We start from the raw sequence: 20,039 nt of genomic DNA on the forward strand, positions 1-20,039 counted from the left end.
GTTTCTTTCTTCGGAGATTACGCGCATCATTATAGAGCAGACTCCTGTGATCTTCGGTTCGATCAAGGAGGGGATTCTAGAGCTGATGGATGAGAGATTGGGCACCTTCCGTGCCGAGGTGGCGGCCATGATGGGGTCGCGCACCCTTACTTTCAGGGAGTTCAGGGCATGTGGAGCTCCGGACTATCATGGGGCGCGAGACCCCATAGCGAGCAGCAGATGGTTGGCGGATGTGGCCAACGCCTTCCGCACTAGCAGATGTCCCGAGGGGGACAAGGTCAGATTGGCGTCCTGTCTTCTGAAGGACAGGGCACGAGATTGGTGGGGGGAGGTCAGGCATGCCATTGGGGATGATGCAGCATTAGACGCCATGACCTGGGCTGATTTCTCTACCAGGTTCAGGGCGGAGTTTGCACCGGTCATTGAGGTGCAACAGCTAGCTAGGGAGTTTCAGGACCTCACCCAGACTACAGAGATAGTGGCGGAGATCACCGCTAAGTTCAGGGAGAGGGCTCTTCTCGTTCCTCAGTATGTAGCTGATAAGGAAATGAAGAAGGCCCGTTATCATGAGATGTTGCGGAGCGATATCCGCCAATTTGTGAGCCGGTCCAGCTGTAAAACGCTGGAAGATATGATTGCTAGAGCTCGGGAGAGGGAGATTGATCTTGAGATGGAGAAGAAGAGGAAACCGGAGGCGGTTTCGGGTTCAGGCGGTTCGGGCAAAAAGCCCAAGGTTTCGGATCACAGATCTAGGAGTCAGTAGAGCCACGGTCGATGTGGCAAGTGTGGGAGATTGCACGAGGGAGCGTGCAAGGCAGGGAGTTCCGGCTGCTACAAGTGCGGTCGGATTGGGCATTTGAGTAGGGATTGTACGGCCCCTGCTACTGCCGTCGCAGCATCAGATCTGATTTGCTTTCAGTGCAATCAGAGGGGACATAAAAAGTCCCAGTGTCCGAGTTTAGCTTCAGCGGGGAAGGTGGCTGCACCTGCCCCTGCTACCTTGAGGATTACAGATGGCCGGTAGGGCCGAGCTGATGCGCTAGTGGCGAAGAGTAGGGCGTTTCAGATGACAGCAGAGGAGGCGCGAGCGACTCCTGCTGTGGTGACGGGGTCGTTCTCTGTGAACGGCATTTCTGCTTTGGTATTATTCGATTCGGGAGCTACCCGATCATTCGTATCTCTTGCGCTTAGTAAGAGGTTCAGTAGAGCTCCAGGGGTGCTGGATTGTCCATTAGAGGTTGAGATAGCGGATGATAGGACCGTGAGGGTCGGCAGAGTGCACAGAGGGTGTTGTCTTCAGTTATTTGATGAGCAGTTTTCAGTGGATCTGGTACCTATTCCCCTGCGAGGGAATAAGGTTATTGTGGGTATGGATTGGCTAAGCCCCAATGGGGCGGTGATTGATTGTGAGCTTCAGCTAGTGAGGGTTCGCACTCCCAGTGGGGGAGAGTTGGTGATTCAGGGCGAGAGGACACAGCGAGGACCGACCTTTTGTTCCGCCGCAAGGGCGAGGCGCTATGTTCAGCAGGGTTGCGCCGGTTTTGTAGCTTACGTTTTGGATGCCCGGGAGAAGGGCAAGTCGACAGTGGATGATGTTCCTATTGTTCGAGACTACCCGGACGTGTTTCCTGAGGATTTGCCGGGGATACCTCCTGAGAGACAGGTTGAGTTCAGGATCGACCTCGTCCCTGGTGCGGCTCCGATAGCCAAGGCACCGTATCGACTAGCTCCCCCTGAGATGCAGGAGTTGTCTACACAGCTGCAGGAGCTGTTAGACAAGGGTTTCATTCGGCCGAGCAGTTCGCCTTGGGGAGCGCCGATCCTGTTTGTGAGAAAGAAGGATGGGTCGCATCGTATGTGTATCGATTATCGGGAGTTGAATAAGGTAACGGTGAAGAACCGTTACCCACTCCCGAGGATAGATGATTTGTTTGATCAGCTTCGGGGAGCGTCTTGGTTCTCCAAGATCGATCTACGCTCCGGATATCATCAGATGCGGGTTAGAGATGAGGATGTGTAGAAGACTGCTTTCAGGACCAGGTATGGTCATTACGAGTTTGTGGTGATGCCATTTGGGCTCACCAATGCTCCAGCCGCGTTCATGGATCTCATGAACCGCGTGTGTAGGCCGATGCTGGATCGGTCGGTGATAGTGTTCATAGATGACATCTTGGTATATTCCAAGACGCAGGAGCAGCACGAGGAGCACCTGCGGGAGGTGCTGGAAGTTTTGAGGAGGGAGAGACTTTTCGCAAAGTTCTCCAAATGTGAGTTCTGGTTGCGCGAGGTGCAGTTCCTTGGTCACCTCGTCAACCAGAAGGGTATTCTGGTAGATCCGGCCAAGATAGAGGCCGTGATGCAGTGGGAGGTCCCGAAGTCTCCATCTGAGATTCGGAGCTTCCTAGGGTTGGCAGGGTATTATCGGAGATTTATTCAGGATTTCTCCAAGATAGCAGTGCCGCTCACCCGACTGACCAAGAAGTCAGTGGTATTTCGTTGGGGTCCGGAGCAGCAGACAGCATTCGAGACCCTCAGGCAGAGATTGTGCGAGGCTCCGATCCTTACCTTGCCAGAGGGAGTAGAGGACTTTGTAGTCTATTGTGATGCCTCGATCACGGGCTTGGGAGCAGTTCTGATGCAGCGAGGCCATGTGATAGCTTATGCCTCGAGACAGTTGAAGCCTCACGAGGCTAATTATCCTACCCATGATTTGGAGCTGGGGGTAGTTGTGTTTGCCCTCAAGATTTGGAGGCATTACCTTTATGGGGTCCGTTGTACTATATACACGGATCACAAGAGTTTGAGGTATCTTATGGATCAGCCGAGTCTGAATATGAGGCAGAGGAGGTGGTTGGATGTGCTAAAGGATTACGACCGTGAGATCCTATACCATCCAGGGAAGGCCAATGTGGTGGCCGATGCCCTGAGCCGCAAGGCGTCGGCGGCCCCTATCAGGGGTCTATGTTTGAGGATGACAGTGATCACTCCGTTGTTGGAGCGGATCAAGGAGGCTCAGGTAGAGGGTCTCAAGGAGGAGAGACAGAAGTGTGAGAGAATCGTGGGCCGAGTAGCTTCATTTGATTATGATAGTCGTGGTTTGCTGACGCTTCACGGGAGAGTGTGGGTACCGTACTGGGGTGGAGTACGGCAAGTGTTGATGGATGAGGCTCATAAGTCTCGGTTTTCTATCCACCCAGGGGCGACGAAGATGTACCGAGATCTTCGACCCGATTATTGGTGGCCCTGCATGAAGCGGGACGTCGCCTGGTACGTCGAGAGATGCCTGACCTGCCGGAAGGTCAAGGCGGAGCACCAGAGACCTCACGGCAGGATGCAGCCATTAGACATTCCCGTGTGGAAATGGGAGGACATTACCATGGATTTTGTCACCAAGCTTCCCCGGACCGCACGTGGAGTGGATTCGATATGGGTAGTAGTGGATCGGTTGACGAAGAGTGCCCATTTTATCCCGATCCAGGAGAGTATATCGGCGGAGAAGTTAGCCGATATCTATGTGTGTGAGATTGTGGCACGTCATGGAGTGCCGGTATCGGTGGTGTCAGACCGAGATGTCCGTTTCACATCCAGATTTTGGAAGCGGTTCCACGACGAGATGGGTACTCGTCTCCATTTCAGCACCGCTTTCCACCCTCAGACAGACGGGCAGAGCGAGAGGACGATTCAGACTCTCGAGGACATGCTTAGGGCATGTGTCCTAGATTTCGGTGGCAGTTGGGATACGTATCTTCCATTAGCGGAATTCTCGTATAACAACAGTTATCATGCGAGCATTGATCGACCTCCCTTTGAGATGCTGTATGGGAGGAAGTGTAGGACCCCGATTTGTTGGGGCGAGGTCGGTCAGCGAGTCATTGGGAGCACCGAGGTGGTGCTCAAGACGACCGAGTTGATCCAGCAGGTCCGTAGTAGACTGCAGACTGCTCAGAGTCGGCAGAAGAGCTACGCCGATAAGAGGCGTTCGGACTTGGAGTTCCAGGTGGGGGATATGGTCCTTCTGAAAGTCTCACCTTGGAAGGGTGTCATCAGGTTCCGGAAGAGGGGCAAGTTGGGCCCCAGATTTATTGGTCCTTTCATGGTTTTGGCCCGGGTGGGTCGGGTTGCTTATCGGTTAGATCTTCCTGAGGAGCTTAGTCAGATCCACAACACTTTCCATGTGTCTCAGTTGAGAAAGTGTCTAGTGGATGAGTCAGCAGTCGTTCCCCTAGAGGATATTCAGGTCGATAGCAGCCTGAATTATATTGAGAGACCGGTCGCAATTCTGGACCGGAAGACCAAGACCTTGAGGAACAAGGAAATTCAGTTAGTAAAGGTGCAGTGGCAGCACCGGAAGGGGTCTGAGTGGACGTGGGAGACTGAGGAGGAGATGAGGGAGCACTACCCAGAGTTATTTGCAGATTCAGCCGTATCAGACTTCGAGGACGAAGTCTGAGATAAGTGGGGGAGAATTGTAGCGACCAGTGTCCGGTATGGTAATTCCTTGGTTTTTATTTTGAAGTTTTGCAAGAGGGACTCGGCGAGTTCATAGCCTGACTCGCCGAGTAGGGTCGCGATCTCGAGCACGTGTGAGCCGGGGACTCGGCGAGTCCATATCCCTGACTCGGCGAGTCCATCCGTCTGGGTGAAACCCTAAATCCCTGGGTTGCCCACTATTTAAGTCACATTATAGCCCCATTCTCGCCTCCCTCACCCTGAGAACACTGTGAGATAGAACCCTAATCCTCCATTGTGTGAGCTAAGTGTTTTGTGCCATTTTGTGAAGGTTTGAAGAAGGAGAAGAAGCAAGGAGCAAGGAGAAGAGGTGTAGTGCAAAGATCCAAGGGCAAATCTGAGTTATTTGAGCCGGGGAGATACCGGAGCAGCAGCAGTTAGCCCTCAGAGCTATTCACTCAGCAGCCAGTTCACGAGGTGAGTCTCCCTTCAGTAGGATCGGGTCTACGGCCACAATGCCGGCCCGTGTAATTATCAGTAGTCCGGTCTTTAGTTTGATGTAGTAGCTAGCTGGCTTGACGTCTTTGTGATTCAAGCATATTTGTGTTATGTGTTCCGGACTTCGGTCCGATGCAGTTAGTTCCGGACTTCGGTCCGATGCAGTCAGTTCCGGACTTCGGTCCGATGCAGTCAGTTCCGGACTTCGGTCCGATGCAGTTAGTTCCGGACTCCGGTCCGATGCAGTTAGTTCCGGACTTTGGTCCGATGCAGGGGACAAGGTCCCGGTCAGTTTCGGACTTCAGTCCGATGCAGCTAGTTCCAGACCTCGGTCTGATGCAGTGGGCAAGGCCCAGTATGTGATTTATTTGTATTGTATGGTATGTGGTAGTTTGGGGGAGCTCACTAAGCTTCGTGCTTACAGTTTCAGTTTTGTTTCAGGTACTTCCGCTTGTAGAGAGAGGAGCTCGGGATGATGGCATCGCACACACCACAACTTCAGCTTTTATCCTGGGAGTTGATTGGGTCTTGATTTTTATATAACATGGATATGATACAATTTTCCGCATAGTGTTTTTATTATGATTTTGAGATACATCATGTATGGTTTATGATATGACACTCAGATTATGGTTTTTGGTTATGTTGAAAAACGAAATTTTTGGGTCGTATTTTTGGGTCGTTACACACAAGCCATGATGAGCATGTGGAAAAACATTTTCAATACTAACGCGAATTGTATCGGCCCTATCAGTTACAAAAGTCAATTCTTGACAATCACTAACACATTCATACAACTTTTCAAGAAACCATGTCCACGTAAGACCACTTTTTTTTTTTTTTGCATATTCTGTGCGCAAGGGGCAGTATCTGGTTGTTCCCATCCATAACTACTGCATGCAATATGGTTCCCTTAAAAGCACCCTTCAAATGGGCACCATCCATAATTATAACTTTACGACACAAACTTTTGAACGCTCGTATCTGCAATATATAAAAATGGAACACATAAACACTCTATAATTTGTTTACAAAAATTATATATATTAAATAACAAGAAGTTTTTTGTATTTACCGTGCTCCCAATGGCATAAAAACAACACTCGAAACAATCTTCAGAATCTGTTTGAATATACGCAACTGTATCGGGATTATGCCTCTTCAAATTGTGAAAATAAATAGGAAGTTTGGCAAAACATTCTTCAGAGGATCCCAAAAAAAGTTCCATAGCATATTGTTTTGCACGCCAAGCTTGTTTGTAATCTACGTTGATTTCCAGCAAAGCATTCAAATCCCTTGATATTTCATTAGGCCTCCAAACCTTGGAACGAGTTTTTCCCATAATCTCATCCAATATAGTACCCATGACTTTTTTATTAGCATGCTTATGATTAGGGTGTATCTGTAATGACGAACATGTGTGCACGTTGTTGAAAGTCCTGATTTCAAATTCATCAGTGAGATCAAGGCGTTTTGCATACAAACGCCAACTACAGTTCTCAATTTCACAATATACCTCATAACGATTTTTGTTAGAATGTTTGGTCTTAAACTGAAACTTTTCTCTTTTTGCTTTAAGAATCAATGCAAAAATTAGTTGTTGTTTGTTGTCATATGTTTGACGAACAAACATATCATCATTTGGACCTAAACTGTGAAATGGTCGGGGTTCAACAATAGGATCAGGACAATCAGGTATGGGAGACATACCGTAAAAAATGTCTGAAGCTTTTTTCCCGTATGTGAACTCATCTTCTGACCATCCTTCATTTGACTCTTCACTGTCTGAGAAAGTTTTGTCAGTCAGTTTTCTAAACTCATATAAATTTTTTTCTTCAATCGTATTCAGTGCCACCGTTTCTTCTTCTGGACAATCTTCAACATTATCAGATACAATGTTATCAACATTGTATGGTACAACTTTCTCAGCTGCTTCTGTCTGTTCGACCAATCCCTGAAACACCTCTAAATACAAATGCACAATCTCCTTCGTTTCAAAAATTACATTTCTGAGTTGATGAACATCTGTTTCATCTAAAATATTCATCACATACCCATGAACCGGATGTTGAAATGACAATGATATATTACTATTGAACACCTTAGCCTTACTTTTGACCAAATCCAACAATATTCGAAAATCAAAATTAGGCGGAGGCAGTAAACCCAAGTTGTTTAACTTTGGTCTAACGTAGGTGTTAATCTCATTACTTATCTGCCAAAAACCTCCAGTACATAAAATAACAAAACTCATATTTGGTTTTGAAAATCAAATGAAAACGAACTGATCTATCGACCAAAATAAAACAAACATATGAAAAAGAAACTTTTGTATCAAAAAACTCTTCAAAATCCGCTTCAACCACCCATTCCACGGAGGCATTACTCTCTCCGCAGAGACCCATTCCGCGGAGCATGATTAAAAAGGCTAACAACCTATTTTTCGACCACTTCGTAGAGATGACGTCATTCCGCGGAGGTCCGCAGAGGGTCCTCCGCGGAAATGCATGTCTATAGCTAAATTTTTTTTTTTTGTGTCTAAATTTTTAAATTTCCCCTTTTTTTTTTTCTATAGCCGATATTTTCTCTAAATGATTTACATATTGAAAGTTCAGAAACAAGTTAAAACTTAAACCCTAAAAGAGCGCACAATTTTCAATCGTCAACATACCCCACCACAAAGGCACAAATAATCAAAGAAACAAATGTAGATGTAGAGGCCTTTTTCACCACAATCACCCTTCATCGGCCATTTCGAAGGCCACGTGAAATGTCACTAACGTGGCCCTATAAATATCCACTACTTTGTCTTTAACCTTTCCCCCCTCTCATATAAAACCCTCCATCCTCCTCCTTAACCACCATCACCAACTACCTTCTCTCCTCCATCAAAAGTATCCCCATCTTTTCCGACATGGCTGCTTCTTCAATCTTCATGGCAACTCCCATCACACTCCTCAAGAAAACTCCCACCTTCTCCGTCAAATGTATGTCACAAACACCTCAAAGCGGTGAACCGGGGGTTTCAAAACCAGCAACCACCCCAACACCACCACAGATCAACATTCCTCCTCCTCCGCCACCTGCTCCAAAGGTCAGCACGAAGTTCTCTGACGTGTTGGCGTTTAGTGGACCTGCACCGGAGAGGATCAACGGAAGGTTAGCCATGATAGGGTTTGTGTCGGCGATGGCTGTGGAACTGAGCAGCGGTCAAGACGTGTTCACCCAGATCGGCAACGGCGGTGTTGCGGTGTTTGTCGGGACAAGTGTGGTGTTGACGTTGGCGTCGTTGGTGCCGTTGTTTAAAGGAGTGAGCGTGCAGTCGAAGTCGAGTGGACTGATGACATCAGATGCAGAGCTTTGGAATGGGCGGGTTGCGATGTTGGGTCTGGTGGCTTTGGCTTTTACTGAATATGTTAAAGGCAGTGCCCTTGTCTAGATAATGTATCATAAACCTTTCTATTACAGAATTACATCTAAGATAGACAAATGTATATTGTTTTGAATATTTATGTTTATCGATTTACCATACATAGTTCAAATCATAAAAAGCATGTTTTTTTGATAATATAGTATAAAACAAATATAATATCAATCAAATTGAACGATGTTGTGGTATCTTTCAATATAAAATTCTCTTTATAAAAATAAACAAACAACGTACTAAGATAAATTTTAGAGGAATGAACTTAGATTAGCAATATAAGAGTCAAAGTCTACAAATTAAGGTATTGAAATCCTAGTTTCACAACTTCCTCCTTGAATGTTGAACTGAGGTGCAGGCCCGTCCCAGAGGGTGGGCGATAGGGGCGACCGTCCAGGGCCCATCTTTTAAAGGGGCCAAATTTTTTTATGGAAATTGTTATATTTAGAAGATAATGCAAATAATTTTCTTTTAATTATTGATTTATTATAAAAAACTTGATGACATTTGTATTTTTTAAGGGCCTATTTTTTTCTCTCGCCCTGGGCCCAAAATATGTTTGGAACGGCCCTGCTGAGGTGATCTTCATTAATTCAGACTGAATAAGTGACTTAGTCCAGCCTAGTCAATTAACTAATTTAAGATGACAAGTATCCAAAATTCAAAAACATTATAGAGCTCAATTTCAAACAAAAGTGACAAATGACTAATGCTCACAAAACGATCACCGAATCATTCAAAGCATTTACTAAAAGCCAGTCTAATTCTTATTGGTTTGAAATCTAATTTTATCATCAAATGTATACAAGATTGAGATTGATATCAGAGTAATAATCTCTAAAAGCAAAATAATGTATTCAAAAGAATATATATACAAAATGAATTATGTCCCAAGCAGTACTGTGCATGAGTATAAGATTACTATTATCTTGGGATCCATTAATTGATAACTAAGCACACTTCCAAATTTACTATATGGAATTTAGTTAAGGATTAATGTCAAGTGGGGTGCATCCACCCCACTCAAAGGCCTTGTATATGTTACGGTCCCAAGTGATATTTTATAAGGGTCTTTTTGTAGTTTTTCTTTTCCTAATATATTAACATTTTTTTTTTGATATTTTTGGAACTTTTTATTTTCTGAGAAAAGTATACAAAATAATGTATATACAAGCTTACTTGAAGATATGATCGTTTATGAGGTTATTCAAGACTTATTCTCTTGAAGTATCTATTCCTAGCTAGATATGAACAAATGTGTTTGCATTTATCCTTTTTTGCCCTTTGTCAATTCTTGACTAATAAGGTAATGGTAGTTCTTGGTGAGGGATTCACCTCTGTATTGATTCTTCATTCTATTTAAATGTTTGGATTCACCTCTGTATTGATTCTTCATTCTATTTAAATGTTTGGATTCAACAATGTCTAGTTGAGTAGTTCTTTAAAAGCACATTCTACCATATGCATCTTTATGTCAATATTAATTGGGGATTCCATAAACTGAAACTCTTGGAGCTCAATAGTGTAGTTGAAAAACTTTTGTTGAGCCCACCACTTACATGAAATAGGAGACTTTTTTCAATAAACTAAGTGGTTCCTTCTTTATGGATCATCTTTTCGTTTCTCCTTTTGAAAGGTCCCCTGGTGATACTTTTATGTGTTAATGAAACTCAGTCCTTATGGCATGCTTTTTGGATATGATAGTACGTGACTATCAAGAGCTTATTTCTACTCAGTATAGTCATACTCTCATAAGTCTCTCAAGATTTTACACTCAGAAGCATCGTTAGATTGTATGGCTACCTACCTTGTACTATAAGCATGTTTATTAACATTTAGGGATTTATTTAGAAGGATATCATTTTTCATATTTTTTGTCTAACACCAGACCTTTTTTCTCAGCTCAATTGTTTCAAGTAAAACTAAGTGTCTTCTTGATTCGACAACAAACCATTGGTCATCTTTCCGATTTCAAGTATTTTGCATATCCTCTCAAAACTTCTTTATTTTTTAACACAAATTCAAAAACTATTAGGTATCGGGATTTTAAGGCTTCTTTATTTTCACCCTCAATTAGATTCATATTTTTCATTGCCTTGCAGATTTCCTTTTTAGTTTGAGTCTATTTATCACGAGCCTGAAGTCATTTTCTTCCCCTACCCTTGTTAGTTTTGGCTATTGCTAGTGCACGTACTTCATTGGCTAAATGAGAAGACACCTCGATAATGGTGGATGACTTGGTGAAATTTATAGGTTGTTCCTTAGGCTATCCAAAGTGGAGGTAGAAGAAGACGCATGATGCTGAATGGACATCCAAGTCATGCGTGAACACTGCCCGATGGCTTGGCTATGGAGTCTCCATGAAGACGATGCATTCAATTGGTTTAGAATCTGGTCCCTCATATTTTCTCTCCTCCTTTTTGTCCCTTCACTACCAACCCACCGGTAAACACCATTTCCACAACCTAATGGGTTGATTGTGGAATGGTAAACTACCTATGTGGCGCTGAGTTAGAAGGTGTTTTGGATATAACCACTCCCCACAACCTTAGCATTAGAACATCCTGATGCTCCACATGAACTAAGAACATCACTTAATCTTCATTAAATACTTTGGGGTTGTACTCATAAAGTAAAATATCTCCCCCCTTAGACATATCATCATTTTCCTCATCTGATGACCAAGGAATTTGTGGAGATATATGTGACTTTGGATTAAAGGGGGTTATATTGGTCATCCTTTTTAGACAACTTTTTAAATTAATCAATCCAAGCTCCTATACCGACGACATTTTCTGGAATCTCTTTAGATGGGGATGATGGTTCATTAAGCGACGACATTTTCTAACCGTGTACCGACGACAAGTCGTCACAGACAAGTCAGGATAGGTCAAAAAAGTCGTCGGCATAGGTGTCGTCGGGATAGGTACCCCATATACCGACGACATGACGTTGGTACAAGTACCGTCTGGAATGATTTTCGAGAAAAAAATAAAGTTTTATTAATTACTTGTGGTGACGACATGTCGTCGGGACAGGTGCCACCTATAGCGACGCCATTTTGTCGCCACATGTTTTCCACAAATATCAATCAAATACCTATAGTGGCGACTAGTCGTTAGGATAGCCATTGGGTGTTCTTTTTTTTTTTTTTTTTTTTAGTTTTTACAGATTTTGTACATTTACCATTCATGCATTTTTAACAAATCCAAACATTTTGCAGCATATATCAAATAAGATACAATAACTGGGTACCATTGTTTAAATTCAAAACATCAAATTCAAGTTTAATATTACATACCAAATTAGATAAAATAAGTAGTTAACATTGTTCAAAATAACACAAAACATAAACATCATTATATTCTTTTTTTTTCTTCTTCTTCTTCTTCCATCCTCTCGGGTTCACATTTTGTTGAGAGGTATTTCCTTGTGATGTACTTCCTTCTGTGTTGGAATTGAATAGAAAACTAGCAAACGGTGGTGGTTGTGTAACATCCCAAAAATTTTAACAAATTTGAACTTTTCAAAACAACCCATTTATTAACAAAAGTGTTTACAAAAACATGATTTAAAATTAGAGTCTCCCAAGATCCACTTTGTTCTAAAACCGAGGATGCGTACGGTCACGCCTTTGCCTTGCCATGAATCATTTGAAGAAACTGAAACCATAAACAAATCATAAGCAAGAATCTTAGTGAGTTCCTCCAAAATACCACCGCACAAACAGATAGCACATAAATAACGACAACATGTACTAGGTCCACAACTAAAAGACTGGATTACCCCTGAGCCTATAATATGAATCTGGCTTGCCTATTGGGCCCACAACTCATATCTGGTTTGCTCTTGAGCCCACAACATAAGTCAGACTTGCCCCTGGGGCTCACAACTTATGTCAGGCTTGCTCCCAACTCAATCAGTCATCGGACTAGAATACCAATGTTCAGCCCTGTGACAACCTGAAATTTCCATTTTGAACAAACCATATCAATCCAATAGAAGTTAGAACAGTTACAATGAAATTCCAGACTTTGGGCATAAGTTTGACAGTTTTTCAGGATTTACACTTAAGGAGATATCAGGAGAGTGGATGCACTAGGGTTTTGTGCAACACTGTTATTCCAAAACTCTAGGATATTAGGGTTCAATTCCGGAATAAAAATATTTTCTGCCAAAAATCTCAGGACTATATATAGAAATCTGAGCCATATTCATTCATTAGTTACATTTCCAACTAGAGAAAAGCCAAATTCTCTCTCACGGATCTTCAGGTTTTTATCCCAAATCGTGAGTACTTCTATCTAGTTGTATTATATAGCTTAGATTGTTTTTTATAACATCAAAATCGGATCAAAACCCCAAGATTTGGGAGTTTACCGCCCAAGAACACTTGGAGAGTAAACTCCTTTTTAAGGGCCAAAAGTGTGCCCAATGTCCCTCAAAGCCTTGGGAATGAACCTAGAAGCTACCATTACATGTTTAAGACCACAAAACAATTAAGAATCATGGCTAGAAGTGAGTTCACGGCCAAGGAAGTTCTTCGTCCGTGAACTCCATTTTTATGTGCCAAAATGCCCTAAAAGCCTTCCTTAAGCCAAGAGACTAATTTAGACATGTACCTAGATGAGTTTAGGACTAGCAAACACCTTTAGAACACCAAGAGTAAGGTGTTCACGGCCCAAGAAGTTCTAGGGCCATGAACTCCAAACAATGGTGCCAAATGGTGCTATAAACTCTCCTAAAGCCTTGGACAATTTCCTTGCTTCATTCTTAGATAAATTAGGGACTTGAAAACACCACAAACACCCTCCTAAGGGAGATTACGGCCGTAATCTCCATGGGATATGGTCCATGGGGCGTGAACTCCTCAAAGGAGTTAAAAGGAAGCCCAAACACTTGTTTAAGCCTAGAAGCACTTCACCACTTAAGTTGTAATAATGTTAGGCTTCATTTAGTGACCCTATAGAGAGTTTACGGCCAAGAGTTTACTCCCCTGGGCCGTAAACTCCAACACATATGGTCTTTTGACCATAAACTCCCATAAGAGGTCTTGCACTCCTTTGTTGCAACCCATTAGCCTCCTAGCACTTGACCAAAGTGTTTTCCTCACATTAGGATGTTTATACATGTTTAATTAGTGTTATAATCACTAATTGTTTATATACATATGTCTTCATATGTAATTAGGACCATTGTGTGTGTCTAAAGTCTTCACTTGACACCTAGCAGTCCTACCTCTTCAGTTCATCCGTATCACCCACAACATGTGAGTTCATACCTCTTAATCAATGTTTTAACTATTTTTAAATGTTTTATGGGGGGGATACAAGTAGAATTATGCTAATTATTATATCAATCACATGTGATTAATAAGCAGCATTCAAATGATTGGCTACTCATTAGCCGTTTTACCAAACCGTTTCCTTCAAATGTTTTTCATAAACACCTTATGTGTTTAAAACTCCTTATTACACTGTACCTTTTATTCTGTATGTTTCAATTCAAACTTATTTACAATTGTGTTTCAAACAAATGTTTCTTTATACTAAACTATTTTATCAAACCCATGCCTTCAAAACCGTTTTATAGATTGACATCAAGTCGATCTTTTCTTAGATAATAATTATGTTCAAAGGTTTTACAAAACTTATTTTATGTTTTTATATTATAAATTGGATGCCTATATATGTATAGTTATATAATAAATGTTGAAAGGACTTAGGAAGGCTATCCACCCTATTTCCTTTTCCTCGATTTGGATGTGGTCTGGTGGGATATCGGGTACCCGTCCGAAGGTCGTTTAAATATTAATTATATATCATGTGTACGTATATAGTCATAAAAGTCCTTCCAGCTCAGCCAATGCCCTTGGGTAGCAAGGGTATATTTAACATCCCCCTCTTGCACGTATCACAATATTGTCCGCTTTAGGCCACTCGGCACGAGGACTTCCCAGGGGGTCACCCGTCCTGGTACTACTCCCGCCCGAGCACGCTTAACTACAGAGTTCTTATGGGATTTGCTGCCCTCACGGCTTTAAAACGCGTTGTGCTAGGGAATGTATCCACACCCCTTATAAGGAATGCTTAGTTCTCCTTCCCAGCCGATGTGGGATCAGATCTAACCCACTTTCACCCCCCATTATAGGGTTCGACGTCCCCGTCGAACACATCGACCCGTGCCCTGGCTCTGATACCAATTGTGACATCCCCTAATTTCTCGGCCAGAAAATACCGATTTAATTTATGCTTTTTAAAATAAAATCAGAGAAATCTTTTTAAAAGATGTTGCGGAATTGGTCCCCAAACAACATATGATAAAAGTTTATCAAAATCCTTCATTAAGAAGGTATATATTTTCCATATATATCAAAACCTCGGGATTTCATGTTCCGATACAGATCAAAAGCATAAACAAGACATTATAAGCCTTTCAACAGTTATTTACAACTACTGGCCTATAATCCAAAAAATCTCTCGTCGTCCTCCGACTATGCTCAGGGTCCACTACCTGTAATCATAAAAACTGAGTGGGTCAGGCTTGGGAGTCTGGTGAGCATATAGGGGTTTCAACCCACAATAATAATATACTTATTAAGTTCACCAATCAACAATAACCCTTATTACCCATTCCCGTTGTCCTCACTTTACGTCCCTAAACACCTATCACAAGGGACCTAGCCTAAGGATTATCATCGGGATGGACACTACTGCTAAGGGGTTTCCTCAGCCATACATGTCCTTAAGGCAACCATGAGGGGGATGGAGTACGACAATGAACATTTAATTCATCAACACCTACAAGTTGCGAACCTGCTAGTGTTCCACTGGACTGTCTAGAAAGTCTGTGGTCGTCATCTATACTCCGCTAGATGACTACAACAACAACAACAACAACATCGAGGCCTCTCACCTTTTTAACACACATCAACTATTTCATCTACCCATGTTCTACCCAACATATTTTGTAGATAAAAAGCATATACAGTTTAAAACTTGTATAAAACATCAAATCAATAGTCACCTTAATTAAACAATTACTATATTTACACATAACACGTATTTCAAGGTAAATACTTCATATCTATGTGTAAATTGAAAGTAACTACACACTCACATATTTTGATGAACATCGGGCAACAATTCGTTTCCTAAAACGATCGTTTCTAATAAAACCGGGAGTTTTATTGAGAAACTGGGCTCTGCAAAAGTCGGGGTTTGAAACCGAAAAGATAAATTTTCCGGGCTTCACGGGCACTTCGTGGAGTATTCCGGGCTTTACAATCGATACCGGGGCTTTGCGGGATGTTAAGATGAAGAAAATATGGGTTTAGGGGTTAAATATGGCAAAATTTCAAAGTTACCTAGGAGGTCTCGCACCCTTCTATTTATAGGGGCGAGGCTTCTGATCCAACGGATAGAAAGAGGACACGCGTCGCAGATCCGAAGGCTCGCAGGGAAGCCTCGCACGTGGCTGCGCATGGCTCGCACCTGTGAGGGGCTCACTGGCAGCTTGTGATTGGACCGAGGTCTAGGGTCCGAAGTACAGGGTTCGTGGCATGCTGCGAGGGCTCGGTCTCGTGCAAGAGGGTACGTGTCACCTTCTCAGTGGACCACTTCGGATAAGGCCATGTGCTCGGATGACTCAGCAGCTCGGATGACTCAGCAGGACACGTGGCACTTTTTCAGCGAGGGTGACGTGGCAACTCGTGACTATGCGAATTTTCTCGATTTTCGCGCCAAAACTTCTAAAATCCATAACTTTCGCATATGAGCTCCGTTTTTGACGTTCTTTATATGCACGCGTAGCTAAAATTACGCTCTACAACTTCCGTTTAGACTTCATCGGCTAATTTTGAATTTAAATTTTATATTATTATTTTTAACAGACCGGGACAGGAAATCCGTTAAAAATTCATAACTTCTTCATCCGACGTCCGTTTTCATCAGAATTTTTACCGTTGTGCTCCTAATGACGAGACCTTCAATTCTCGTTTAGGTTGTGTCGGCTAAAAATCGCTCGATCTAAAATTCGAGTTTTTTAGCTGTCTACTGCTAAGCTGAAACTTCGAAAAATCATAACTTCCTCATACGAAGTCAGATTTGGGCGTTCTTTTTATCGAACTTCTCGGTTTAACGACTACTACGACTTTCATTTAGATTACTAAGGCTAAAAAGTAGTTTATCGAAAACTCACTTTTTACAACATTCAGCACCGTGCCGGTTTTGTCGCGAAACTTCGACAGGTCATAACTTCTTCGTTATAACTCGGATTTTGGTATTCTTTATATCCCCGGAATCCTTGTTTCGACCACTACAAATTTATGTAAAGATATCAGGCTTATCTCCCACTTTAATTTTGACGCTTATTTTTATTCTTAACTAATTAAGCCCTAATAATTAAGCATAAAACACATAATTCATATAATATTCACATAATTCCTTTTCATTTCTTCAAAATGAGTTACAAAGGTTAACCTAGACTATCAACTCAATATAAATGCCTAGGCTAGAAACATGAGTGTTACAAATTGTATCAAGACATGTTATATGGACGTGTTGAACTTCCGTGTCCATTTCTCCTTCTACTGTTTGTTCTTCTAAAGAATGAGGAAAGATATCCAAGTCTAGCATATGCAGAGAACTAGCAACAAGTAGATCTAAGTCGTCCAAGTTGTTGGCAATTTCGACTGGACTCGTCGGGTCTAGGAAAGTGACTCGGTGAGTCAGATCATATTTCACCATTTCCACTGTGTTTTCCGAGTCGGCTCCTTCCAGTAGCTTTTCTATCTCCTCCAAGTCCTTGTTAACATCTCCATCCTCTCCAGAAGGTAGAAAAAGCTTGCTTGGATCTTCTTCTTGCAAAAGTGCAAGTTCTTTTTGTAGTATCTCATCATCCAAATCGATAAATGAGATATCTTCTTTTCCTTCCTCTTCTTGCTTGGCTTCTGGTAAAGCTCTAAATATTGCTGACTCGTCTCCTACCCTTAATGTTAGTGTAGACTCGCATACATCAATTAAAGCACATGCGGTGTTTAAAAATGACCTCCCCAAAATAATCGGAATTTCGGGGTCTTCTTCCATATCAAGCACCACAAAGTCTACTGGAAATATGAACTTGTCGATTTTAATAAGAAGATCCTCACAAACGCCTCTTGGATGAATTGTTGTCTTGTCTGCCAAATGGATCTTCATGTTTATCGGCCTTGGCTCCGATAAATTCAGTTTCTTGAAGAAAGAGAAAGGCATTAGGTTAATGCTTGCACCTGAGTCGGTCAACGCTTGAGTCACAAATGCATTTCCAAATTGGCACGGAATTATGATACTCCCCGAATCGCCCTTCTTTTCGAGTAACTCACTCAATATTATTTCCGTGACTTCAGCCAAATATTTCCTAGCAGCAAAGAGACCCTTTAGTAAGTTGAAGTACTTGGGTGTTTTAAGCATCGTTTCTACAAATGGCACATTGACTTGTAGGGATTTAACATGCTCCATAAAAGCTCAATAAGCTTCAACTTTTTCAACTGGCATGGCTTTGATTGGGAATGGCAAAGGGGGATTATATGGCTTTAAGGGAATGACAGTTTTGTCATTAACGCATGGACTCGTCGAGTCCATTAGAGGGACTCGGCGAGTCTTGTCGGGCTTAGCTGGAGCCGAGTCTTCTGCCTTTTCTGTCTTCCTATTGGAGATCCTCTGTGCATGTGTGAAAATTTCTTCATTGCTGGAAGTCACTGCACTCACATTCTCCATTCTCGGATTGTTTTCGGTGTTACTTGGAAGTTGACCCGGTCTTCTTTCGTTCACTTGATGTGAAAGTTGTCCCAGCTGTTTCTCAATGTTGAGAATGGATGCCTGCTCATTCCTTAGCATATTTCTGGTCTCGTGTATTGCAGCATCGTGATCATTGTGTCTCTTTTCGGACACGGCTATGAATCTAGTGAACAATTCTTCTAAATCGGCTTTCTTTTCCATTACCGGTTCTTCCTTTTGATAAAATACCCTCTCCTTCTGCTTGTATTTCTCCTCCTTAGCCTTCTTGTATTCTTCGTATGGGAGCCATTCCTTCTTCGGTTTCCCCCAATTCTCGTCGTATCTATCGCCACTTGAGTAGAACACTTGAGCCTTCTTGTTTCCATTTTCATCCAAATCACAATCCTTTGTGAGATGGGGCCCTCTACAATTCTCACATCCAACATGAATAGCATGGATTGTTTGATCCATTTTTGTCATCCTTCTATCTAGACTATCGAGCTTAGCTATCATCGCCGCCATGCTATCATTTGCCGAGTTCACTACCCCCCGACTTACTTCATTTCTTGGATTGTGGTATTCTCTAGAATGCTTAGAGAATTCTTCAATTAACTCCTTGATTACCGGGGGCGCCTTCTTCGTGAGCGGGCCTTGTGAATCGAGCAATTGCCTTGTGGTGACATTGACTCCATCATAGAAAATGGAGACCTCTTGTTGGATATTGAGGTCATGGTGTGGGCAATTTCTAAGCAAGCTCTTGTACCTTTCCCAAGCTTCATAAAGAGATTCTCCAGGTTGTTGCTCGAAGTTGGCAATGGCTTTCTTTAGTTTGGCTATTTTGGAGGGCGGGCAAAAGTGGTCTATGAACTCTTCTTTCATCTTGGCCCATGTGGTGACCGATCCGGGAGGAAGTGACTTGAGCCAATCCTTTGCATCACCCTTGAACGTGACTGGAAGCATGCGAAGTAGTTGGGTCTCGCGAGGCATATTTGGTACATTGAAGTAGTCAGCCACATCATTTACTTCATCCAAGTGCTTGTAGGCGTCTTCGTGGTCCTTCCCATAAAAAGGAATCTCCTTGAGTTGAGCGAGAATATGGCCTTTTAGTTCGAACGTAGTGGTTGCGGGAATTGCGGGCTGCACAAGTCCCGAGCCGGTGTCATCGTGCATCCTTTTCTTCCATTACCCCATGGGGACTTCATCGATATTAGCCATAGCGATAGCTAAATCGTCTTCAAACTCGGATTCTTGCTCGTATGTGGGTTCTTCTTCTTCCTCGGTCTCGTACTCAATGTCTTCTTGAATTGGGTCTCTGATTGTCAAAGAGGCACTGGATGCTCCTGATTTGCTGCTCCTCTTCTTGCTGAAAACGGACTTGAGGTTTTTGAGTGGTAAGTTCTTTGAAGAAGCGGATTCTCCAACGGTTTTGCCTTTGCTCCTCCTTAGTGCGGATTCCGGGTCTTCAAGAGGAGGGACCAGAGGTGTATCAGATCCTCAGGTCATGAAACAACTGTAAACAAAACAAAAAACGCGTAAAAAGAACAAAAAATAAATAAAAATTAAAACTGTGAATCAGCGATGTACTCGCCGAGTCGGCACGAGTGCACTCGGCGAGTCTGGTCAAAACATAGAAAAAATTTTCTAGTTACTTTAAAAACGGATTTTTATTAAAACTTATACTACTTACTAAATTACCTTTTAAATAACTTTGTGTAAGATAAATCCCTCACAAATGATCGATTAAATTAGAATTTAACGTTAATTTTAGAACCGTTCCCCAGCAACGGCACCAAAAACTTGATGTGTGCAAACTCACTTAGTTTTAAACCTAATTTTAATTTTAAAATAAACACACAAAGGCAGTGGACCTATCAATTGTGGTATAATTAAATAAGTAGGGTATCGAACACAGG

At 42.5% G+C, this 20,039-nt stretch overlaps 1 protein-coding gene, 1 non-coding gene and 1 pseudogene across 2 annotated transcripts; 2 read left to right on the forward strand and 1 right to left on the reverse strand.

Moving 5' to 3' along the window:
• Nucleotides 1–7,793: 7,793 nt before the first annotated feature.
• LOC145056849 (early light-induced protein 2, chloroplastic pseudogene) lies at nucleotides 7,794–8,515 on the forward strand (annotated as a pseudogene).
• A 3,779-nt stretch (nucleotides 8,516–12,294) lies between these two features.
• Nucleotides 12,295–17,868, reverse strand: LOC145060168 (uncharacterized). Its single transcript, XM_079007881.1, has 2 exons — nucleotides 17,185–17,868; nucleotides 12,295–12,333 (listed from the first exon to the last, which is right to left on the reverse strand). The coding sequence occupies exons 1-2, from the start codon at nucleotides 17,866–17,868 to the stop codon at nucleotides 12,295–12,297; spliced, it is 723 nt and encodes a 240-aa protein (XP_078864007.1).
• A 982-nt stretch (nucleotides 17,869–18,850) lies between these two features.
• On the forward strand, nucleotides 18,851–18,957 carry LOC145060871 (small nucleolar RNA R71). Its single transcript, XR_013687053.1, has one exon. It is a non-coding gene; the product is annotated as a small nucleolar RNA R71 (small nucleolar RNA).
• Nucleotides 18,958–20,039: the final 1,082 nt, after the last annotated feature.

This window comes from Lactuca serriola, chromosome 6, assembly GCF_051521515.1.
Source record: "Lactuca serriola cultivar US96UC23 chromosome 6, Lser_US96UC23_V15, whole genome shotgun sequence".
Lineage (NCBI taxonomy): Eukaryota > Viridiplantae > Streptophyta > Magnoliopsida > Asterales > Asteraceae > Lactuca > Lactuca serriola.